This window comes from Bos grunniens, chromosome 5, assembly GCF_055505025.1.
Source record: "Bos grunniens cultivar Pamir isolate PY7600 chromosome 5, Bosgru_T2T1.0, whole genome shotgun sequence".
In the NCBI taxonomy this organism is placed as follows: domain Eukaryota; kingdom Metazoa; phylum Chordata; class Mammalia; order Artiodactyla; family Bovidae; genus Bos; species Bos grunniens.
In genome coordinates this window covers 42,477,397-42,503,562 of record NC_141169.1, presented here as the reverse complement: position 1 = coordinate 42,503,562, position 26,166 = coordinate 42,477,397, and the positions used below count along the sequence as shown (strand labels likewise).

Genomic DNA, 26,166 nt, shown 5'->3' with positions numbered 1-26,166 from the left:
AATGAGACCATTCCTATAACTGAAAATAAACCTAAAAGTAATGGGATCTAATAATAAGGAGATTGGAAAGAAAAAATGTAACAAAGTTTTTAGAGGTAATCCTGACATTCATCCTTGAAAGGCAAGTTTTGAGTGAAGCATAAAAAGCAAAGTTTCCTAGCTATAAGCTACCAAATTTAGCCCACTCAACAAACCGGTTATATGGGCCTTAAGAATCAGATTTGAGAATATCAAATATCACTTAATGACCCAGGAAAATACTCAGGAAATTTAAAACTGTGAAGTGAAAAAAAAAAAAAAAAAAAGATGAAAACCTATATATGCAATAAGATATAATTGTATTATTTTATATAAATGAGACTATATTTAAAAAAATATGGGTTTCTCTGGTGGCTCAGATGGTAAAGGTGGCTCCCTGTAATGCAGGAGAGCTGGGTTGGATGCCCAAGTTGGGAAGATTCCTTAGAGGAGGGCATGGCAACACACTCCAGTATTCTTGCCTGGAGAATCCAATGAACAGAGGAACTTGGTGGGCTGCAGTCCATGCAGTTGCAAAGAATTGGACACAACTAAGTGACTAAGCACAGCACATATTAAAATATAATAAGTAGACATTTGTTCTTATTGGATAGTGAAATTCTTATAAATTTTCTAAAATGGACAGAAAATACTTTTTATAATCAGAAAAAATACACTATTAAAAATGCTTGCAAGTAACTTTGTGGAAAAATGTGAAAATTTTTACTATTACAATCAAAATCAACTTCTATCTTCTTTTCAGTGCCATTAGTACTGTTCTGAATCTTGCAGCCAAAAGCAGTTGCTTTAATAATATCAGATGATGAGAAATACAACAATGCTTGGATTTCAGGGCCAGGAAGATAAACTGGTCCATATTATGTTCATCCAAGATTGTCAAATGAGCTCTCTACAAGACAATAACGTGGCAGACCACTGCTACCAGAATATAATCAATTGCCCTTCTACCTCCTCTCAGTGGTGTCACCGACTAACTCAAAATTTTCATTACTCACTTTCTACCAGCCCCCAGGAACACCAGCCATCTAAGATCTTCAAATTGTTCTTTGGTCCAAAATACAGAAAAAGCTCATCAAACCCCTGTTCACCAAACTAGCCATCAGAAGTCCAAGCTTTCCAAATCATCCTTCACTATAAAAATCCTCATTCAATACTACCTTGCATAGCTTCTAATTTGGTCCCACCCTCTATCCTTCACTTCCTTTCTAAATGGTGTGTGTTAGAAATTACAATCCGTCAGCAACAGTATACACCAGTCATTAAGCCTGGAACAAGGGCTTTCCTGATAGCTCAGCTGGTAAAGAATCTGCCTGCAATGCAGAGATCCCGGTTCAATTCCTGAGTCAGGAAGACCCGCTGGAGAAGGGATAGGCTACCCACTCCAGTATTCTTGGGCTTCCCTTGGGGCTCATCTGGTAAAGAATCTGCCTGGGTTTGATCCCTGGGTTGGGAAGATCCTCTGGAGAAGAGAAAGGCTACGCTCTTCTGTATTCTGGCCTGGAGAATTCCATGGACTGTATAGTCCACAGGGTCGCAGAGTTGGACACCCCTAAGTGACTTTCACTGTCACTTTCACTTCATTTTCACTGGCTGAAACAAGTTCACCAGCCCTGTCACTTACAGCTATGTGACCGCAGGCAAATTGCTTAAATTCTCAATTTCCTCATTCATAAAGTGGAATTAATAATAGTACCATAAGAGATGGGAATACCAGACCACCTGATCTGCCTCTTGAGAAATTTGTATGCAAGTCAGGAAGCAACAGTTAGAACTGGACATGGAACAACAGACTGGTTCCAAATAGGAAAAGGAGTTCGTCAAGGCTGTATATTGTCACCCTGTTTATTTAACTTATATGCAGAGTACATCATGAGAAACGCTGGACTGGAAGAAACACAAACTGGAATCAAGATTGCCGGGAGAAATATCAATAACTTCAGATATGCAGATGACACCACCCTTATGGCAGAAAGTGAAGAGGAACTCAAAAGCCTCTTGATGAAAGTGAAAGTGGAGAGTGAAAAAGTTGGCCTAAAGCTCAACATTCAGAAAACAAAGATCATGGCATCTGGTCCCACCACTTCATGGGAAATAGATGGGGAAACAGTGGAAACAGTGTCAGACTTTATTTTTCTGGGCTCCAAAATCACTGCAGATGGTGACTGCAGCCATGAAATTAAAAGATGCTTACTCCTTGGAAGGAAAGTTATGACCAATCTAGATAGCATATTCAAAAGCAGAGACATTACTTTGCCAACAAAGTTCCGTCTAGTCAAGGCTATGGTTTTTCCTGTGGTCATGTATGGATGTGAGAGTTGGACTGTGAAGAAGGCTGAGAGCCGAAGAATTGATGCTTTTGAACTGTGGTGTTGGAGAAGACTCTTGAGAGTCCCTTGACTGCAAGGAGATCCAACCAGTCCATTCTGAAGGAGATCAGCCCTGGGATTTCTTTGGAAGGAATGATGCTAAAGCTGAAACTCCAGTACTTTGGCCACCTCATGCGAAGAGTTGACTCATTGGAAAAGACTCTGATGCTGGGAGGGATTGGGGGCAAGAGGAGAAGGGGACGACAGAGGATGAGATGGCTGGATGGCATCACTGACTCGATGGCCGTGAGTCTGAGTGAACTCCGGGAGTTGGTGATGGACAGGGAGGCCTGGTGTGTTGCGATTCATGGGGTCTCGAAGAGTCGGACATGACTGAGCGACTGATCTGATCTGATCTGATAAGATTATCATTAGGTTTATGTGAGTTAATGTGTATTTAGAGTTTAGAACATGTGCTTCCGCCACATAATGAGTGTTTGATAATTCATTTATTTTTATTAGAAAATGCACCTGTACTCTCAACCTAACCCTTACATGTTCATCCCGAGGACGTGGCTCTTACTGAAGTGCTCCCAAGTAAGGCTATTTTTTTTCTTTCACATCATGTATGTATAAGACACTGCCTGGAGGTGAGGTTTCTTCTTACTCCCGAGTGCAGTTTCCAATCTGTCATTCCTCTTCCAAAGATTCCACCTTCTTTGAAGCACCTGTAGTCAGATCTTGCTACAAGCTGCTCTTTGCCACACTGCCTTATCCACTGATCTCACTTATGGGCCACTCTATCAGCTACTTCTATCACCACTACTTCTTTCAGCATTCTTAGTAACCTCAAATCCCTCAGGTAATACACCCAACAATTTTCTCACAATTCTTTGGCCCCCTTAAAACCAGTTTCATTTTTGTAAAAAAAAAAAAAAAAGAAGAAGAAGAAGAAGATGATGATGATGATTCAGTCAGAAGAGATCTATTCCATCTTCATCTTCATGCTTCCAGATCCAAACTATATTTCATCTATATCCACAAATTCTGGGAGGCTTTTCTGTTATAATGAAGTGTCACTGCTTCTAGTTAAGGCCACTCTCTCACCTTTTTCTCCTCATTCTCATCCCTAGTCTCCTTCCCAAGGACTTCACTCCTACAAATATCTCCTCTTTTTCTTATACCACCCATCTAAACAATTTACTTGATTTTTCTCTTTCTCTTGCACTCTTTATCAGCAAACCCTAACAGTTCTATCTCCAAAATATACCTCAGATCTACTGTTTACCACCTGTACTGCTCTTGTTTAGTCCAAGCTGCTTCCATCTGTCTCCTGGAAAAAAATAACAGCATTCTCACTGGTCTCCCACCTCTTTTTTTAACTCTTATAACATAGTCCATCTTCTATATAGCAACAAGTTATCTTTCTAAAATGTAAATCATATCTCCACTTAAAGCTTTCTAAAGCCTTCCCACTAAAATTAAGTCCAAAATTTCCATTCTAGACTACAAGGCCCTAAACAGTCTGGCTCCTGCCTGTGTCTCTCTCGTGTCCGACTCTTTGTGACCCCATGAACTGCAGCACGCCAGGCCTCCGTGTCCATCACCAACTCCCAGAGTCTACCCAAACCCATGTCCATGGAGTCGGTGATGCCATCCAACCATCTCATCCCCTGTCGTCCCCTTCTCCTCCTGCCCTCAATCTTTCCCAGCATCAGGGTCTTTTCAAAAGAGTCAACTCTTCGCATCAGGTGGCCAAAGTATTGGAGTTTCAGCTTCAATATCAGTCCTTCCAATGAATACCCAGGACTGATCTCCTTTAGGATGGACTGGTTGGATCTCCTTGCAGTCCAAGGGACTCTCAAGAGTCTTCAACACCACAGTTCCAAAGTACCAATTCTTCGGCACTCAGCTTTCTTTATAGTCCAACTCTCACATCCATACATGACCACTGGAAAAACCATAGCCTTGACTAGCTATCTAGTCAAGGTTTTACTTGACTTTGCCTTTGTCGGCAAAATAATGTCTCTGCTTTTCAATATGTTGTCTAGGTTGATCATAACTTTCCTTCCAAGGAGTAAGCATCTTTTAATTTCATGACTGCAATCACCATCTGTAGTGATTTTGGAGCCCAGAAAAATAAAGTCAGCCACTGTTTCCACTGTTTCCCCATCTATTTGCCATGAAGTGATGGGACCTGCTCTTCTTACCATCCCACTAACTATATCAGCTTATTTTTCATGGCTTCTGCATTTGCTTTGGCATAAAATGATGTTCTCTCTGATCTTCTCATGGCTCACATTTCTATATTCACATTTAATTCAAATGTCTCCTTCCCAGTCATGACTAACTACCCTCAAGCATACTGTCTCATCGTCTCCACAGCACTTATCAACATCTGAAGTTATTTTTTTTTAATGTTTATTGTCTCTGTCCTCACCCAATGTTAAGTTCTTGAAAGTAGAAACACTTGTCTTATATCTATATTCTCCACACCTAGACACCCTTTCTGGAACATCAATGGGCAGTCAAATATTTCTTGACAGACTGATTAAAATCTCCATAATAATCAGGAGTAGACTATATTTTTCTTCTCTGGTATTGAGGGCCAGGTCTGACATGCCTGGGGTCAGGAACATCCCCTGGAGTAGGAACTGCAACCTACTCCAGTATTCTGGCTTGGAAAATTCCATGGACAGAGGAGTCTGACGACAGTTCACACGGTCACAAGTCGGACAATACTGAACAACTGAGTATGCACTGACATGTCTACTGATGGGTTAAGCATTTCACAGAAAAGGACAAAGTAAAAATAAAAATACCCGTGCTTTTAAATAATTCAAGATCCATTTAAGGAAGAAGAGCTACTAACCCAAGTCACTAAAATACTACACTTGACCCTTGAATAACACAGGTTTTAACTACGCCTGTCAACTCACTTTTTTTTTTTTTTTAAATAAACATGTACTACTGTACTAAACAATGCAAGATCAGTTGACTCCATGGATGCAGAACTACAGATGAAAGTGCTGACTGTAAAGTTATATGAGGATTTCTGACTGCATAGAGGGGAAGGTTGGCACCTCTAACCTTAGAGTTGTTCAAGGATCAACTGTATTTACAAAGCAAACTATCATGTTCCATATGTTAGACTTACATATGTATACACAGTAGAAATTGGCAAGAGAAGAATCCTTAGGGAAAAATAATTCTATTAATATGAGTATATATCATTTTACAGATGAGGAAACTGAGGTTCAGGCAGCTCAAACAATTCACCCAAAGTTAAAAACTAGGAAAGACAACACTACCACTACAATATTGTAAAGTAATTAGCCTCCAATTAACATAAATTAATTAATTAAAAAAAAAAAAACCTAGGAAAGAAGTCAAGTTCAAACACACCTCTTGATGTCAAAGCCCATTCTCCTCATAGGAACCTGTTTCAGTCAGGTCCTTATAAAAAGACCTGGCTATTACAAAAAATACATCTACCAGAAGTAAGACTATAATATCTGTCAGAGACATATGGAAGTCTGTAACTACACCAATATTAAATTCCCAAAGGGCTTGAGTCCTTGAGTCTTGAAATATAAAACAGATTATCAGTTCCCTGAAAAAGAACAGAGCCTATTACCCACAGGACACTAGGACTGATGAAGTAAAAAGATTAACAGTTAACAAAGGGATTTTTAAATTTTATTCAAACTATCCTTAGAAGTGAAACACTTTAGGAAACTTTCCATAGAAGGTTCCTGCCTCACTCAGATCCAAGCTAGCCACTCTGAATGAATTAGTTATTAATTATACAGGACAAAAATGTGTGTTTATGTATGAGTGTGCACAGATACGCATGTATTCAAGTCTCTTATGTGCAAATGAGCTGTTGTCAATAAATTTTTGCAATTAATATCTGATGAAAATAGGATGAAATTTATGGAAAGGGATTTTTTAATGGAATGAGCATGAGAATTAGGAATGATGAGAAAGGATAAGTAACAGAGGGGAAATAACCAAATAGATGAACATGGCTATGTTAAAGATTAGGAGAGTGGAAAGATTAGATGTCATGGGACAGATTATTAAGATTTTACGTTGCTGTTTTGGAAAATAAAGATTCATTTTTCTCTGTGAGAAAGTATGCTAATGTGATCACAATGTCTATAGAGGTATACTACTCTAATAACTCACCTGTAATGTGTTTAAACTTAATTGTTGCCACTGTTCATGGGCAAGCCATCTTATAACCCAACTGGACTGAGTTTCTCAAGGGCAAATTCCACATCTGATTCATCTTGCATTTCTCAGTGCCTAGCAAAGTGTTTTGAGTGTACTTAATTATAGGGATGCAATAACTAAAAAACTGAATATGACTAAACTGAGATACATTGAATTTACTTGGTCAAATTGAATTAGAATGGTCAGGAATGGGAACTATTAATTACCCTCACAAATACACTTTTATTCCTCCATTTTAGATACCAAAATACACTTACTTAAGTAACTTCTGTTCTACTTACAATGAGCTTAGAGTAATAGCTCTCTTTTTACACTTTTATTACCTATACTTTACAAAGAGGCTATAATGTACATAGCAGAAGTACAATCCGCTTTATACATAGATGAAATTGAGTCATAGACAGACATCATATTATTTTTCCACAGGATTACTTTTATATTACTGCCACATAAAAGTGAGTCAGTGGAACAAAGGGGATCTGAACTCAAACTCCAAAAGCATTACTTTCCTCACCAAAGTTCATCTTAAAAGATTCAGTCATAAAAACAAAATTATGTAATACGCAAATAAACATATTTGATAGTCAAAAAAGGCACAAAGATGACTGCTTTTAGAAACAGAAGTTCCTGTTACTGCAGTCTTTTTTCACATAAAATAGAGAGAGTGGTTCTTATCAGAATGTACAGAGAACAAACATATAAGCAAGGGTGGGAATCTACTGGATGATTTTGCAGAATACTCATCCTCTACTGCTGTGTTTATTATTTTGATAACTGATATTTGCAGTATTTTTCTGCTTGTCAAAGACACCAAGTGGGACTAGTCTTAAGCACTAAGGCAGTCTTAAGTCATCTTCAATGGTTTGCTTAACTTTCTATTCCATATTTTTTAAATTCAATTTGTCATCACACTTTTATCTTTTTTACCAACTGTGCTATCAGGGAAGCTTTTATTTCACAGTAAAACAATGTGTGAAGGACATAGTCAGTTCAGTTCAGTCAGTTCATTTGCTCAGTCGTGTCCGACTCTTTGCGACCCCATGAATTGCAGCATGCCAGGCCTCCCTGTCCATCACCAACTCCCGGAGTTCGCTCAAACTCACGTCTATCAAGTCAGTGATGCCATCCAGCCATCTCATCCTCTGTCGTGCCCTTCTCCTCCTGCCCCCAATCCCTCCCAGCATCAGAGCCTTTTCCAATGAGTCAACTCTTCGCATGAGTTGGCCAAAGTACTGGAGTTTCAGCTTTAGCATCATTCCTTCCAAAGAAATCCCAGGGCTGATCTCCTTCAGAATGGACTAGTTGGATCTCCTTGCAGTCCAAGGGACTCTCAAGAGTCTTCTCCAACACCACAGTTCAAAAGCATCAATTCTTTGGCACTCAGCCTTCTTCACAGTCCAACTCAAAAGGTATTTATTTTACCAGTTCAATCAAATTTGTTTTCTAAAAGTGAAATTTGTTTCTAAAAGTGAAACTTGTTTTCAAGATCATTTATGTTTCTGACTTGGTTTGTTGATCCTGTATCACTCAGAAACCTGTTTTTCAATGCAAACCAAACTAGCCATCTAGTCAAAGGTTTCAGTGGCTACTATTATATAAAAAGGAAGACCTGGTTTTTGAATAAGGTCCTAAGAAAAAAAGAGTCACAAATTGATTTTATTTCTTCTTTAATCACAGTACTTAAACCAAAAATTTGCAAAATAACATCTCATAATATGAATTACTAAAAACGGAAGGCTAAAATTAAGCCAATGTCTTTTTAAGTTAGCAAGGGAACTCTGTCACCTCAAATCTTTCAATTACCTCACATTAGGCATGGAAATAGTGCGATGTTTTTCTAGAGATCATTTATAAAGTGAGTGTGTATGTACGTGTGTATATGTGTATGAGCATGCATGTGTATGTCCATGTGTATAAGCATGTGTGCCTATGTACATGTGAACTGAGGACATGAGCATGTGTGTATTTCTGATCACTTTTGGGGTCTTAGTAAAACTTCTGTTGGCATAAGTAGAATGTGCTCATGTTAACAATTTAGCAAGGAATATACTTAAGAGTTTAAGGATTAAGGTGTCAGTCAGCTCACCTTACCAGGTGAGCAGTTGGAAATCAATTAGTATTCCCATGTCCTTAAAGATAAACAGGAAAGAAATGTAATTCTTTATTTACAAAAGAGAACAAAGATTATTAAGAAAATATTTTATTCAACCTGGTCAAGAAAGCATAATGATCTGCCTTGACTTTCACAACTCAATACATTCATAAAGATAAACAATGGTATTCATTCTACCATATAAATACAATGCTGATAATATCAGCTGATAACATGGAGCTCATATATTATTTAATATAAATGTACTCTTACCATCCTTTCTTACAGTTTTATGGAGATATTTTGTTGTTGCTTTTGTTTAGTCACTAGGTCATGTCTGACTCTTTTGAGATCCCTTGGACTAGCCGGCCAGGTTTTCTCTGTCCATGGGATTTTCTGGGAAAGATTACTCGAGCGGCTTGCCATTTCCTACTCTGGAGATCTTCCCAACCCAGGAATCAAACCCAAGTCTCCGTCTCTCCTGCATTGCAGGTGCATTCTTTACCACTGAGGCATGGGGAAGCCCTCAGTAAAATATATTTAACAAAATCATAAGGTATTTAAAGTTTACATTATGATGATCCTGATATAAACATGTGAAAGGGTTCCTCCCTTCACTTCACACAATCATTACCTCACATATTTGCCATTATTTTAAAAAGAACATTTAAGTTCTCCCAGCAAATTTCAATTATGCAACACAATGTTAACAACTATAGTTGCCATGTTATATATTAAGGTCTCAAGACTTGTTCTTCTTACAACTCAGTTTGTGGCCTTTTACCAATTTCTTCCTATTTCTTCCATACCATACCCCATTATCCCTTTGCTTTGTCTTTAGAAACAGACATAATACATTGTAAAAAGGGGTTTCAAGTAAAGACTCAAAAGAATCCCTGCTAAAGAAATAAATGTTTGCAAGTTAATGACTACAATTGACATTTATCAAGGCCTACTATATGCCACTGGAGAAGGAAGTGGCAACCCACTCCAGTATTCTTGCCTGGAAAATTCCATGGTTAGAGGAGCCTAGTGGGCTACTTGCAAAGAGTCAGACCCAAGTGAGCACACACACAAAATGACTATATGCCAAGCATTATTCTGAGTGCTTTATAAATGTCAATTAATTCTCACTATCTTATGAGATTAGTACTCTTATTTCTCCATTTCATAGAGAAACTAAGGAGAACAAGAGCTCACCAAAGAAATTATCCAAATCTTGAGGTGAATAGAAAGAAATTGTGGTTGGTCACTGTAAGTCTTATCCATAAGAGAAAAAAGCGAGATTTAAAGAGATATGTGTGTGTGTGTGTGTGTGTGTGTGTGTACACACACAGAGAGATGAGAGGCAGCAGGAAGTGAAGGAAGGAGCAATAACTAAAAGAGGAATAAAGAATCTAACATCTCCCAAGCACTTCTAAATGCAAGGCATTTATAACATTCATATAATCTTAATAGTCTTATCAAGAAGGTATTAGCTCCATTTTAAAGATGAAAAAATAAGGGTCATAATGGTTAAGTGGCTGTCCTAAAATTTTGAACTCCAATCTTTGTGACTAAAATCCAAACTCTTTTCAATAAGCCATGCAGTAAAGGAAAATAAAATTAAGGCAAGGATGGGGTAAAGGGATAATAAAGAATGCAAATCCAGAAAAAAGACTGGAGATAAACCAGCTTTTAGAAGTTTCTTTGATGGATACTGGTATACGACAGAGCACTACTGTCACAGAACTATGATGTTTTTAAACTAGAATGTAGGGCTGTCAGAAGCCAGAACAGCTATTTGATTTCAAGAGTCAGTGCCCTTGATCCCTTCAACATTATTCTTCTTGCCTACCCTATTTCATTGTCAGGAAATCTGCTATGAAAAAAAGCAATGGCCAATTCACCTAGATTCACTAGTCCCATACAGAGCAATTGCAGAGTGCATACAAGTGGCCTGGCCTAGCTCAGCACACAGTCTATGGACAGCTTTACCCAAATTGAGATGCCAGTCCATCAGTGTACATATGTTACATGGCCACAGCAGAAGCCATGAAACACTTTCATGCTGATGTGAAGGTAGGTACAGTTCAGGCGTGACTAAAATTTTCCATTTCAAAATGACAGCCAAGAGAACCAAAAATGATGACTCAAAACTTCAGTTTCCTAACAATCCCAGTGTATCATTTTTGACCAAAATATCATAAAGAAAAGTTGAGAATCTTTTCCATCAACTGAGATTAAAAAACAAATATCAATTTATTTTGTTTATGAACATACATATATTTTATATTATATTGGCCAGATTCATAAACTTCTAGTAGATTTTATCTTTTGGGAGGGCTACTGAAGGCAACGGCACCCCACTCCAGTACTCTTGCCTGGAAAATCCCATGGACGGAGGAGCCTGGTAGGCTGCAGTCCATGGGGTCGCTAGGAGTCATACACGACTGAGCGACTGCACTTTCACTTTTCACTTTCATGCATTGGAGAAGGAAATGGCAACCCACTCCAGTGTTCTTGCCTGGAGAATCCCAGGAACGGGGGAGTCTAGTGGGCACACATGTCCGTCTCTGTGTGACCCCAGAGACGGAAGCCCACCAGGCTCCCCTGTCCCTGGGATTCTCCAGGCAAGAACACTGGAGCGGGGGCAGGGGTGTGTATATATGTGTGTTTATGTGTTTCATGTCAATCCCTTACCAAAATCACAGTTTGTTGATTTCGGGTAAAATCTGTTTCAAAACATACTGGGACTTCCAGGTTGGCATGGATTAAGGGTGAAAGAAGGTTGGACATCTAGCCTGGCCAGAGGCCTAGGTGACATGGAAGTGAAGTAAGGTCCAGAGTGACCCAGGCTTGATCACTGGCAGCATATGTACAAAATTAGATTCAACCTGGTCGTGGCTTCCAATTCTAAGCAGCCCACCTGAGTCAAAGGACACCACAGTTAGAAAACAAAAATGGTTGTTTCCCCATCACAGAAAGGAGGCTTTCAATAATTTCACTTACTTGAGTGGAAAAATTCTTGTTTTACTCAATTAAGTGGTAAATATCAAGCTATAAAAGTTTATACACATTGCAGCAATTTTTAAAAATGTATAAGTACACATAAGAAAACAGATTAAAAATAAATATACCGAAATGCTAGTAGTAATTATAACAGGGTGGTAATCTATAATTGATTGCTTTTCTCATATTTTCTCAGGTATTTTTTTTCTAATTTGATTACATTATTTCATTAACAGGAAAAGAAATCAAATAAAAATAACTTATGAAATTAAAATCTGATTTTGAAGATAGACTATGCCTGCAAGGTCTATTTTCTGCTTCTAAGTATTAGCCTTTTAAAAAAATGCTCTCAGATAAATTTTCATATAGATCTGTCAATGAACTCTGCAGGAGCATTGCCCATCAGCTCTAGGTACGAGAAAAAAAATATAGAAAATTTAAACTCATTTTCAAAATTCTATGTTATTATTACCTCAGGTCTTTTTACTTAGTTTACTCCTTAAGATGCTCTTTAATCCACAGCTTGGTTTAGTGTATTGTTGACAAGGTTGATGAGAGAAAGCAAGACAAGCATTGGCAACATTTTCAAAAATCTGCTGCAAGCCAGTTCAGAAAGAAAATTCACATTATTATTAACCAATTTAGTCATCAGTGTCTTACATCAGGTTAAGCAACTAACAGCAAATACAACAATATTATCATTAATCTCACAAAGTATATTGTATTAATTGTAACTTTACAAACACTAAACACCATGACAACTGAAAGTCTTGCGTGGGAAAAGAAAGAATAAAAATGGTGCAGTTAGTTCAGTTCAGTAGCTCAGTTGTGTCCAACTCTTTGCGACCCCATGAATCGCAGCACGCCAGGCCTCCCTGTCCATCACCAACTCCCGGAGTTAACTCAAACTCACGTCCATCGAGTCGGTGATGCCATCCAGCCATCTCATCCTCTGTCGTCCCCTTTTCCTCCTGCCCCCAATCCCTCCCAGCATGAGAGTCTTTTCCAATGAGTCAACTCTTCGCATGAGGTGGCCAAAGTACTGAAGTTTCAGCTTTAGCCTCATTCCTTCCAAAGAACACCCAGGGCTAAAAATGGTGGATTATACTAAACTATATAAAAAGGAATTTGGTAAACTAGAGAAGGACGATATGTGATTTACATGTTAAAAACAAAATGAAAACTAGGCGACTGTTGTAATGGAAGGTTTTTAACTATTTATATACATTTCTGCTCTATTCATAGTGATACAATAGGCACTCAAAAAGCAAAAGAACAGAGACAACACCTATAATGTACTTCACAAATTGAAGTTATGGATTACATATTACAGAATGACTAATCTAATTGCTAGAGTTTGGAATATAACCAATATACTCATTGTTGGTTATACATCCAACTCATCACTAAAAACATTATTACCTGTGTTTGTATAAAAACTATTTTCCAAGTGCTTTCACATGGTTGTCTCTGCTGATCTTCTCCCAAGTCCACTGAAGTATACACAAAGCCAAGTTTATCATTGGTTAAGACCAAAACATCTATTTCTTCTTTATTGACTATGCCAAAGCCTTTGACTGTGTGAATCACAGTCAACTGTGGAAAATTCTGAAAGAGATGGGAATACCAGACCACCTGACCTGCCTCTTGAGAAACCTGTATGCAGGTCAGGAAGCAACAGTTAGAACTGGACATGGAACAATAGACTGGTTCCAAATAGGGAAAGGCTGTATATTATCACCCTGCTTATTTAACTTATATGCAGAGTACATCATGAGAAACACTGGCTGGAAGAAGCACAAGCTGGAATCAAGATTGCCGGGAGAAATATCAATCACCTCAGATATGCAGATGACACCACCCTTATGGCAGAAAGTGAAGAGGAACTAAAGAGCCTCTTGATGAAAGTGAAAGAGGAGAGTGAAAAAGTTGGCTTAAAGCTCAACATTCAGAAAACGAAGATCATGGCATCTGGTCCCATCACTTCATGGGAAATAGATGGGGAAACAGTGGAAACAGTGTCAGACTTTACTTTTTTGGGCTCCAAAATCACTGCAGATGGTGACTGCAGCCATGAAATTAAAAGATGCTTACTCCTTGGAAGGAAAGTTATTACCAACCTAGATAGCATATTCGGAGAAGGCAATGGCACCCCACTCCAGTACTCTTGCCTGGAAAATCCCATGGACGGAGGAGCCTGGTGGCTGCAATCCATGGGGTTGCTAAGAGTCGGACACGACTGAGCGACTTCACTTTCACTTTTTACTTTCATGCATTGGAGAAAGAAATGGCAACCCACTCCAGTGTTCTTGTCTGGAGAATCCCAGGGCCAGGGGAGCCTGGTGGGCTGCCGACTGTGGGGTCGCACAGAGTCGAACACGACTGAAGCAACTTAGCAGCAGCAGCAGCCGCAGCAGATAGCATATTATAAAGCACTTTGCCAACAAAGGTCCATCTAGTCAAGGCTATGGTTTTTACAGTGGTCATGTATGGATGTGAGAGTTGAACTGTGAAGAAAGCTGAGCACCAAAGAATCGATGCTTTTGAACTGTGGTGTTGGAGAAGACTCTTGAGAGTCCCTTAGACTGCAAGGACGTCCAACCAGTCCATCCTAAAGGAGATCAGTCCTGGGTGTTCATTGCAAGGACTGATGTTAAAGCTGAAACTCCAGTACTTTGGCCACCTCATGCGAAGTGTTGACTCACTGGAAAAGACCCTGATACTGGATGGGATTGGGGGCAGGAGGAGAAGGGGATGACAGAGGATGAGATGGCTGGATGGCATCACTGACTCGATGGACATGAGTCTCAGTGAACTCCAGGAGTTGGTGATGGACAGGGAGGCCTGGCGTGCTGCGATTCATGGAGTCTCAAAGAGTCGGACACGACTGAGCGACTGAATTGAACTGAACTGAAGACCAAAACAGTTTTCTAAATATCCAAAGTTCATTCTCTTACATCATATTGCTTCCAACAGCTTTAATGCCTGTAACTTATGTGATTCTAGTGCACAACAGACATTCAATAATTATGTAATAAATGAATGAATTTTGATCTAAAAAAGTAAGATTATAAAGAATATAACAGAGTAGAGGTGCCTCATGCCTTATTAGTACACCATGTGCTCAACATACCACTTCATAACAGTTACTATAGCTTGACCCTTTCCAAGGCTCCTTGTTCCTGTTTGTGGAAAGAAAAAGTCTCTATTCTGTGACGGTATGTGTGAAAAATATAATTCATTCATCCTACTCAGAAGAACTGACATTGTGATGCCTAAGTGACAGACATAGCTCCCCCAAATTGAGAATAAGGTAAAGTCCAATCTCAAAAACTAAAATTTTACTACACTAAGAGATCCAAAGAGTAGGGAATAAACTTTAAACTATCCTTGATTTAGCCCCTGGGTGGGCTCATGATGCCCACCTTGCTATACTCAATTTTGAACAACTTCTTGGTTTTCTTGCTCTTATTGAAGAAGTAGATGGAAGTGTACAGTGCCCAAGTAAGTTGACCCTAAGATTAAATCCTGAATGGCCTCCATTTCAAATCTGGACATGCAAATACCACCTTGCTTCAATTCAGTATATCCAATGTCCTTTAAATGTTCTAATAGTGCTGTCAGTATATTAACATCTTTTTTAAAAAATGTCAAATATTCTCTCAGGTTGGGGGACATTTCAAGTCAAACAGTGAAAATCATCATATTGTGTACACCTCTCACACCGGAATTTTAGAGAGAGAAAGCGAGAGAATCAGATAAATAAATAAATAAGGCCCCACAAGGCAGAAATTTCCCTGCATAAAGTCTAGAAAGGCTTCAAGCAGAGGTGGGATTTAGGGTATTTTTTGGATGCAAGGCCAAATGTATGGCCAAAATGTGTTGTATCCTTACATCCTTCTAAAGTAAGGATAGAAGGGACTGATGTTATTTTAAAGTTTAAGAACCACCTTTCTCGTGAAGTAATTCTCAAAGTGTTTTATTTTTAAACCACTCAGATGTCTACCTCCAGCTCCAATTTCAGATCCCAGTAAATATACCACACTGACCCTACTCTATCTCCATCTTTCCCCACTCTCCAATCATCCCCCCGACATTGAGGTTGTCACTATTAATGGAACGTGCTCTAATTGTCAAATCTATTGAGGTAGGGAAAAAAATTTAAGAACCAAGGTGACGGCAAAGGGAGAAGGCCACATGTCCCAGGCCTAGCATTCACCAAATTCTATGTACATGATTAATACTATTTCCAAATTAAGCTACCAGGATATTATATTTCTGTGGTTGTTAAAATATTAATGTGGTACATGCATATGCTGAAATCAGTCTGTTTTAACAATTTTTATAAGCTAGTGTTGGCATTTTTTCACACTTTAATATAATAGGAACCTTAAAATATAACCTGGATTTCTACTCCAGGGATCCCTCTCTCTCTCTCTTGAGAGGTCCTTCTTAGAATCACTGGTCTAGTTTCTAGAATTGAAGCAATCATAAAGCCAAAATAAAGGGCACTGAGATTGGGGGCACTTTTTTAAATGTTAAACTAAACTTTTAAAAGGGCACTTGAGGGATTAAAACTGTAGTTTACAAAATACAAATTTACTATATTTCTGGGATGTTTGACAGCAAAACATGAAATCCTAAAAAATCCAAAGCAACAGTCAACAGAAGACCTGAGCTGATGGCTGCAGGATCTCAAGCAATTCCCTCAATTGCTCTGGGTCTCTGTTACCTCAATTATCTTGAAGGGGCTTCAGCCAGCTAGTTCCTTCATGGTCCCTTTCAGTTTTAAAATCTATTTCAAATCCAATAATTACAGAGGTACTAAATCCTAAGGACTGATGCTAAAGCTGAAACTCCAATACTTTGGCCACCTCATTGGAAAAGACCCTGATGCTGGGAGGGATTGGGGGCAGGAGGAGAAGGGGACGACAGAGGATGAGATGGCTGGATGGCATCACCGACTCGATGGACAGGAGTTTGGGTAAACTTCGGGAGTTGGTGATGGACAGGGAGGCCTGGCGTGCTGAGATTCATGGGGTCACAAAGAGTCGGGTACGACTGAGCCACTGAACTGAACTGAAAAGTTATGTTCAATATATAAATGTCTAATAATTTCAAAACAAAGGAATCTCAAATATAATTCTTAAACATTAAGAACTATCTCATAATAATTGTAGAATTTCATCAAAATGGTCCCACTGGCTGTGTCATTTGCTTCAAATAAAGCCTGAGCCACGAGAAAACTATTTTAACACCCTGAGAAGATTAAATACTTAATCCACTGGGAAACCAAGTTCAAAGACAGAATTCACAAATCCGCTCTCCAGAGAGAAGCATTAAAAATAACAAACATCCATTTTATTTTTAATAAAGTCATTTTAATGACACACCGAATACAAATGATACTATCTAGCATGCATTTTCACTGATGTGTCTTCCTTCCTAAATCTGAAACTTAGATAGTTTCGTATCTAATGTTGACAGAAAATAACAATTTGTAAGTTAAGGTCACATAGGTGAGCTATAACATGTCTTGGGGGAAACTATCCATAATAAAGGATATTTCAAGTTCATTTCTTTGAGGAGAAATGGATGAGAACTGGAAGATTGGGTACATTATGAAATTAACTACAAAGCTTTCATGGCTTCACTAAACTGGAATTTCTAGTGCATCATTTACAAACCCATAATTATGCATCAAAATATTAACTAATTAGCAGGTAAGAGGGTAAGAGCTCAAGGGGTAGTAATAATTAGACATGAAATCTGAACTTCTGTGGAGTTCCAAATAACAATCAGGCCTCCCACACTATAAACTTAATAAACCTTATCTGAAGAAAAAGCATTAACTCATATTTAAATAAATAACTTCACTGACTTTAAACTCATATCATCCACAAGCTCTTTAGTCTCCTCTGTTTCATTTCCTTTACTTTATGATCCAAATACAAAGACATACATGTAGGGTACACATGCCACACATACAAAACTGGAAGTATCGTTCTAATGCACAGGCTTTGGAGTCCAAACTTTGTATGACATGTGCTTGTAAGCAGGGTGCAATTTCTGTTTTTTAAGTCACTGTCCTTCAAGAAAGTATGAACCCAAAAAATGCTATTGAAGAAAATAAGTGACAGATAAAAACTAAACTGCAACAACTTTCTCTAATTTCTAGTTTGTGTTACTGATATGTTTTGTGTTAGATTCAACATAGTTTGTGCACTAAAAGAGCCTCACATTGCTAGGTCTAAGCTCCATGAAAGTGGGAACCACGTCTCTCATGTATGCTCTATATCCTCAGTAGTAGGAAAGTGTTCTGCACATAGTAGGCACATGATAAATACTTGATGAATGAAGGAAGGAATAAACAAATGATCGAACAGCAGGTAACCATCTGTTTCCACAAAATATTTCTAAAAGCCTTGCTTATCTGCCTCTACATTCTTTAGACATTAAATTGTTTCAAATAAGTTACATCACATGTATATTTGTGTTTTAGCTGGAAAGATCCTTATTACATTGACATTAATATGTGAAATATTTTGAAAACATTTGGAAATATTTTTAAGAATAAAGAAACAGGTACCAGAAGTCTGAGTTTGAGTTCCATTTCTGGTATTTAGTGGCGAGAAATCTTGAACAGGTCACCTAGTATCTTTGAGACTCAGTTTTACATCTGGAAGATAGGGATAATATCTGTCCAGCCCACCTCATACGGTTTTAATGTATATTAAATAAAATATTGCCTATTTGTATTACAGCCAGAATTGGACAAAGAGACCACAAAAGCCAAAAAGTTTTCTCTTAAGTAACAGCAGTACCTACAATAAATTTATTGTGGGAAAGTCAAGTTTAAATGTTAAAATAGTTCCTTCCTATCAATAAAGAGGCAGCACTAGTGCCAACAGTTCGGCTAACAACAAAAAAAAACATACATTTCATATACTGCATATGCAAAGTTCTTACAACCCTTAATACCTCAACATGAGGAAAAAGAAAACTTCGAGATCACATTGCAAATCAGTGCCAGTGAAGGACTCAAAACAGAGCGTTTACATTCCAATCAGCACTTAAGCTACCTGAGCAATGTCACTTCTTAAAAATGCTGTAGTAAGGTAAAAAACACAGCAAATTAAACATCATTACACACTAATCCAAACTTGCTGTCAAGGATATGTCCTGTTCTCTGCCAAAGCTAAGCAAAAAATCTTAGCTCACAATCACATAGACAATGACATAAAAACACAATGGTCCTTTCTGTAGCTCCATTTCCTTCAGTTCCTCTCGTATTTTGAAAGCTAAAATTCTTGGGGAAAAAGTTTCAAATATTATATCAGCATCAGGCGTGGAAAGTATGAACTGTCCAGTCTTCTTGCTTGGCCCCAAAGTAGGTGCCTTGCAGCAAACACTGTACTTTCCTTCACATCATTTCATAAAGTTCCAGATTTAGAATTCGAAATGTTTGAGTTTAAAATGTTAACTGAATGGTTCAATTCAGTACACTAGTTAGGTAATAAGAACAGAATATACACTAAACCTCATTGCTCATTTTTGTAGATGGCATCTATCAGCTTACTACATTTTCTAGGAAGTCAGTTACCATCAACCTATTACCCATAACTTTCTATACCTATGCAACCCAGAGGGGAAAAATGTTACTGTTAAATCAAATCTTACATGGATATACGTGCATAGATACTTATGTATGTGTGTTTATATATACAACCACTCTAAAACAGACACCCAATATTTTGGTATTTTCTTAATCTACAGAAAATACCAGATCTACGACGTGGTGGCTGTGAACAGTTTTTTGGTTTTTCACTTTTTTATTGGAGCCTAGCTGCTTTACACTGCTGTATCAGTTTCTGCTCTACGGCAAAGTGAATCAGCCATACATATAAATCCCCTCTTTCGGGGATTTCCTTCCCTAATTAGGTCACCACGGAGCACTGAGTACAGTTCCCCATGCTATAGAGTAGGTTCTCATTAGTTATCTATTTTATACATACAGTGTGTATGTGTCAATCCCAATTTCCCAATTCATCCCACCCCTTAATTCCCCCTTGGTATCCATATACTTGTTCTCTACATCTGTGTCTCTGTTTCTGCTTTACAAATAAGATTATCTATACCATTTTTCTGGATTTCACATATATGCATTAATATATGATATCTGTTTTCCTCTTTTCTGACTTACTTCACTCTGTATGACAGCCTCTAATCCATTTATGTCTCTGCAAGTGACACAATTTCATTCCGTTTTATGGCTGAGTAACATTTGTGAACATTTTTTTCTATACGTTTTCTCACATCTTTAAAAACCTGTAGAGCAGCACTATTCAATAGAAATATCATGGCAACAACATTATATTTAATTTTAAACTTTCTGGTAGCCACGTTTTAAAAAAGGAAAAGTAGATGACATTATTATAATTCCAATATTTTATTTAACTCAACATATCAAAATACCATCATTTTAATATGTAATCAATATAAAGATCATTGATATATTTACATTCATTTTCTCATACTGTTTTTAAAATCAAATACATATATATATATGTATATATATATAACACAGAAAATACATGTCAATCTGGAGACTAAATTTCCATCAGAAATACTTTATAAGTATTTAGATTTGATAAACTTTACAGTTAAAAAATAGGTCCATATAACTACATTGTTTCAGGCATAACTACAAGCTTTCCAAAAACTAAATGGACAGTTTTTAAATTTAATTAACATTAAATAAAATTTAAAATTTAGATTCTCAGTAGTGTTGAAACCAAGCAACCCTTCAGGGCCTTCCTGGGGACAGACACACCCCACCCTATGTCACCAGGCTCCTGTTTGCAAAGTTTTAGCCGTCCCCAAGTTCTTAAGAGCATATTTAATCAGAGTAACGCAGATAGAAAGGAAAACAGTCAAGCAAGACAAAGTACTAACAGTTCTATTTGTATTAAAACTAAGTCAAAGGCCATTAGTTCCTCCACAAGGGCTATGGATAATATTCTGAGCCACATCCCTGAGTGGTTTTACAGATACTAAAGCCCCCACCAAGTGAAAGAAGTTAACCTCATGCTGACCACAAGCAGGTAGACCCCACACCAGTTGGAACCAGAAGGTTGATGATGTTAACTCCTGAAATATCACCCTGTTACCTCACCACCAACCAATCAGACAGATACCCAAAAGCTGATCCGGCACCCTGTGACCCTGTCCCTCACCTTGCCTTTAAACACCCTTCCCTGAAAGCCATCAGGGAATTTGCATCTTTTGAGCATGAACTGCCCATTCTCCTTGCTTGGCCCTACAGTGGGTACCCTTCAATAAGCTATCCTTTACTTCACCACAACCTGGTGTCAACAGATTGGCTTTGCTGTGTGATGGGAGAGTGAAACCAAGTTTGGTTTGGTTACAGCATTAATCATCATTTGAGTGCTCAATAGCCACATGGGGTTGCATAGTGGTGGAGGGGGGTCCTAAATCCACATCTACACAATGAAAGAAAGATACCCTACAGAACACCTCCACGCTGCAGTGCTAAGTTGCTTCAGTTGTATCCGACTCTGTGCAACTGCATGGACTATAGCCCGCCAGGCTCCTCTGTCCATGGGATTTTCCAGGCAAGCATACTAGAGTGAGTTGCCATTTCCTTCTCCAGAGGATCTTAATGACCCAGGGATTGAACCTGTATTTCTTAGGTGTCCTGCATTGGCAAGCAGGCTCTTTATCACCAGCGCCACCAACATCTCAGATATACTCTACCCAAAGGCATTTTTCAGAAATTGAATTTAAAATGTTCTCCCGAAATAAGAAATGTTCTATTAACTTCTTTTTCCAAAGGTCATATAATATGACCCATGCACTTATTTTGAGAAACCTAAAATACAGTCATCAACTTTAACACATTGGTAAATCTCCATATCTGATAAAACACAAAGACCTCTAGGACACCGTGCATTTATACAAGTACAGCCAACTTTCTATTACTTGTTATTACAATCATTGAAGGGTAAAAGTTAATCAATTGTTCTGATCATTTGTGTCTATGTGTTGATTTATTTACCCTGCTGATAAAGTCTATCACAAACTGGAAAGTAAGACTGGAGGTCACTGCAAAGATTTAAAAATTGGGAAAACAGTTTAGGTAAGTTCAGGTTTCCCCTTTCTGAGCTCTATCTTTTCTAGAAATATAAGGCATAAAAATCCTGTCAAAGTCATTCATTTTTAATTAAACTAGTTCAGAACCAGGAAGAGGCAAGTAACCTTAAGCTAAGTAAAGGTTTGCAAAGGATGTTCTTGCCTCTCACATGTATAGATTTAATGGTTACGATTTTGAGCTCTAGAATCAAGCTGTCTAGAGGTAGAACGCTATTGCTGCCACTTGCTACCAGTTTAACTTGGGGAAGATCACCTAATCCTTCTGTGTCTCACCTGTAAAATGGCCATAGTAATAACAGACCTAAGTCAAAGATTGTTATGAGAAATAAATGCAATTTCACAGCATATAAAACATCTTAACACACAGCACTGATCCTGGCACATACTGCGTGTCCAATAATTATTTCTCTTTTTAGCTCAGAGGTTAGGACAAAAGAGATAGGACTTAATTTCAATAAATATCTGTTGTAAATGGAAATAAACGTCCATATACTTTATAAATACAGAAGTGCTATCTAAGCTATTCTTATCCTATGCAAAATAAGTTTAACCAGTGAATCTATTCAATGTATTTAATAAAAATAAAATAGACCTTCAAAATATGGCTTACTTCACAACGTGTGTTTATAAAGCCTTTCTCCAACAAACAGACCCACACATATTTCCTTTTTAAAAAGCTAATATGCATATCAAAAGCAAATATAAGTTATTTATCTGTCAATATCACTTTGGGGTGATTCATTACTCTGTTTATCTCCATTGCAAGCAGCATCAGTTTTAACTGCATGGTCAATAAACTACCTTATGATATTCTACAGAATTCACAGATAAAAATATTAACTCTGTAACAACAGTTTTTTTCTCTGATAGCCAAATTTTTTTTTCATTACTATTTTATGCTCCTTCTTCACTTTCTTTGACCAGATCTGCTAATTAACAAAACTGCTTCTTACTGAGTTTCCTCTCTTTTCCTTCCCCTTCCTTTGTGGTGGTAGAGTCACTAGTAAGTGTTAAAAGGCTAAAAGAGAGGTAGAAACAGTAAACAGGAGAAACAACTAATCCAACAACTGAATAAATAACCCTAAAATACCCAGAGAGGCCAAATTAAAACTTCAAAAATTTTATAACAGGTGATTCTAAACAGTCATAAAAATGTCACCTCCATGGGTGGTTATCTCCTGGTCTGTAAAGGGAATGACAAATATCTTTGAAATTGATCTTATTCTTTAGATTGATTAAAATACAAAGTATATATAAAACTACCATTTCCATAACTAACAAGATTTGTCACTAAAATAACTATTGAAATGCTGACATGATAGGATAAGAACAGCTTTTCAGAAAGACTACAAGGGTGGAGAATTTTTTAAAAAAAATAATTTCTCAGAGAAAACAGATTATTTTTATAATCCTATAACGTGTACATAAAGAGAAATGAACTTACAGTAAAGTATCAGAGCTATAAAAGAAACGCACTTATTCTACCATGAAGCCTTCATTAATATTTCAGTGATGATGTTGCAATTTTCCATGAGCAACTGTCAGAGCTCCGCTTCTCGATACGTATCAAAACAATCCAAATTACGTTCGATTCTCATGTATCTGTCCTTGACCAAATTACAATTTTGATGTATCTAGTATTTAAAAACTTACACTCGGGAATGTGAAATTTTATATTGTAACCACCCTGCTGAACCTCAGGATGTTTCTTTTTCACCACTCCCTCATTTAACCCTTCCACTTACTGAAGAGTCTTCTTGCTTCTACAGACTGATCACCAATGAATTTTCCCTTAAATATAATATCCCTTGCAACGCCAAAATGTCCTCAACACCCACACGCTGCTGCTATCTAGTCCCCGCCAGTGCTTAACAAGATGTCCATTTATTTGCACAGAGATCTAGACCCCCGCGGTTGGCAGCGCTGTGCTGAGGCTTTGTCTCCTGCCTACGAAGGCCGGAGTTGCAGGTACCCGTAAAGACAGTCAAGTTACAAATACAAGAAGCGCACCACAACTCTGGAGAGAGGCAGGTCCTCTGGGCAAAGCCCGACAGGCGATCGCCCAAGGCGGCCAAACCTGAGGCAACTGTTCCTCGGGTGCGCGACCTGGAGGGGGCAGAAGGCAACGGCTTCTCCCGCTGAGGAGTCAGGACGCCCCCAGGGACCCGGCGCCGCCCGTCACCTGCAAACACCAGGAGGCCGAGGGCGCGAGGTTTTCCGGCCAGCACCCGGCCTCGCGCGCCAGGCCGGCGGGGACCCGCGGGCTCGGTTTCCAGAGCTCAGGGCAGATCCTCTCAGGGAGCCTACAGCCTGCCCTTCGCCGCGTCCGTCCTTACCTGACAGCCACCCGCACCGAGCTCTCGTCCGGGGCGCCCCACATGACGGCGGCGAGCGACAGCCGGGTCCCTGGGCCTCTGCACCGCAGAACTGAGGCGCCGCTGGAGCCGCGGCTCTCGCGCTCAGGAGGCTGGAGCTGCAGGGGGCGGTCGGCTCACCTCCGCCGCACTCCAGCCATGTTGGGCGACTGAATGGAAAGGTGGCGGCGGCTCTGAGGCAGGAGGAGGAGGTGGCGGTGATTCACTGCTCGCGGGCGCCCGCCCCTTCTCACCAGCTCAGCCCCCAGGACTGGGGCGGAGACGAGGCGCGCTGAATGGCGAGCTCGGCGGCGGCGGCGGAGCCAGCAGGCCGCCGGCGGCCTGCTGTTGGCCGGGTGAGTGTGCCCTGCCCCCTCCGATGGGAACGCGGCCTGCGGGCGGCCGGGCTGAACCCTCCACGCCTGCCTGGACTCTCCCGCTGCTGGCCCGCACTGCGTCAGCGGCGGCCGAGCTGCCGGCCCCTCCTATAGCGCTGCCCGGCCTGCGCCCCGCCCTGCCCTCGGTGGGCACTGCCAGGCGCTGCTTGCCGGGAGGCGCACGGGGGAGGGATGCCGGCCGCGGGTTGCCCACGCCCCGGGGTGACGAGCCCGGCGCCCTTGCAGGCTGTGAGAACGCCGCGGCTAGTGCCCGCCCTGCTGCAGCCTGCGCCTTCTAAAAGCAAAGCTTGATTCCCCAGTGCAGAGCTTGCAATCTGCCCGCTGCCGTTCTGGTTCGCCTTTGTTTCCACCCTTAGCTCATTGTCCTCTCTCCAGCTTGGACTCTGACCCTTATCCCCAGCCCTCTCTGAACGCCCTCCTTCCCAGGAGTCAGTCATTCATACTAAACCCAGCTCCCTGGTTTGGCCACTGCCTCTGGGCAGCTGGGTTGTTCTGCAGTCCATCGCCTGTGGGATGTGGTAATGATTGACTCTTAAGACCCTTGAATGCCTTTCTGTTAAATCATTTGTATACTGGTAAATGAACTGCACCCTGGTACTGCTAAGACTCCCCAGAACTGTATATCCACCAAGACCTGCTATGTAGTACATCCTTCTCAATTGACTTTCTTTCCCTTCTGGCCTTCAAAATCCCGTGATTATATCAACATTGACCCATTGTGATTTCTGCTTGCGGCTATTGTTCTTCCCCATGCCTTCAGATAGCTCTGTGGAAACAGCCTTTTTAAACTTTGCCACAGAGTATCTTTTGTGGGTTGCCCCATATGTGTGTGTGTGTGTGTGTGTGTGTATGTGGCTTCATATGAAACAGTATAATACATTAAATCAGATCAGATCAGATCAGATCAGTCGCTCAGTCGTGTCCGACTCTTTGCGACCCCATGAATCGCAGCACGCCAGGCCTCCCTGTCCATCACCAACTCCCGGAGTTCACTGAGACGTCCATCGAGTCAGTGATGCCATCCAGCCATCTCATCTTCTGTCGTCCCCTTCTCCTCTTGCCCCCAACCCCTCCCAGCATCAGAGTCTTTTTCAATAATGGCTCCATCCAAATAAAGACACTGACCCAAGTACCAACGATGGCACATGTAATCATCCATATCAGAGATACAGCAGCATGGGTCAGGGGCAGTGGCACACATTGGGACATACAATAAGTGTTCAGTGATCTTAAGTGAAGGCCTATGTGATATGTAATAATAGAAATTTTAAATTTATTCTGTCCCTTAACCTCAATACTCTTCTGAGTCCTAACAGACATATAAGTAGGAAGTAAAGAGGACAGAGGTGGTGAGTATCTTGTACAGATCAAATTGGTGGCAAAGCTCTCCAATGGCTGCCCTCTGGAGAGCCTTCTTTCCTTCAGTGATTTGTCTGTCAACAAATCTGAGCACAGTTTCCTCCTTCCCTGGCAGTCTCACATTTGGGTGGATCTGGTCTGGCCACCTTGCTTCTAAAAGCTACAAGGTAGGCAAGTAAAGCCAAACAAATATAGCAAGAAAACTGAATATATAT

The 26,166-nt window shown here is 39.7% G+C and overlaps 1 protein-coding gene across 17 annotated transcripts in view; it reads right to left on the bottom strand.

The window, feature by feature from the left end:
• KIF21A (kinesin family member 21A) overlaps positions 1-24,912 on the bottom strand; it is a 185,428-nt gene extending 160,516 nt beyond the window's left edge. For all 17 annotated transcript variants that reach the window (XM_086399932.1, XM_086399933.1, XM_086399937.1 and 14 more), the window contains exon 1: positions 24,177-24,912. In XM_086399932.1, coding sequence (XP_086256058.1) covers positions 24,177-24,220 — 44 coding nt within the window. In that variant the 5' untranslated portion in view covers positions 24,221-24,912. The remainder of the gene's footprint in view (positions 1-24,176) is intronic.
• Positions 24,913-26,166: the final 1,254 nt, after the last annotated feature.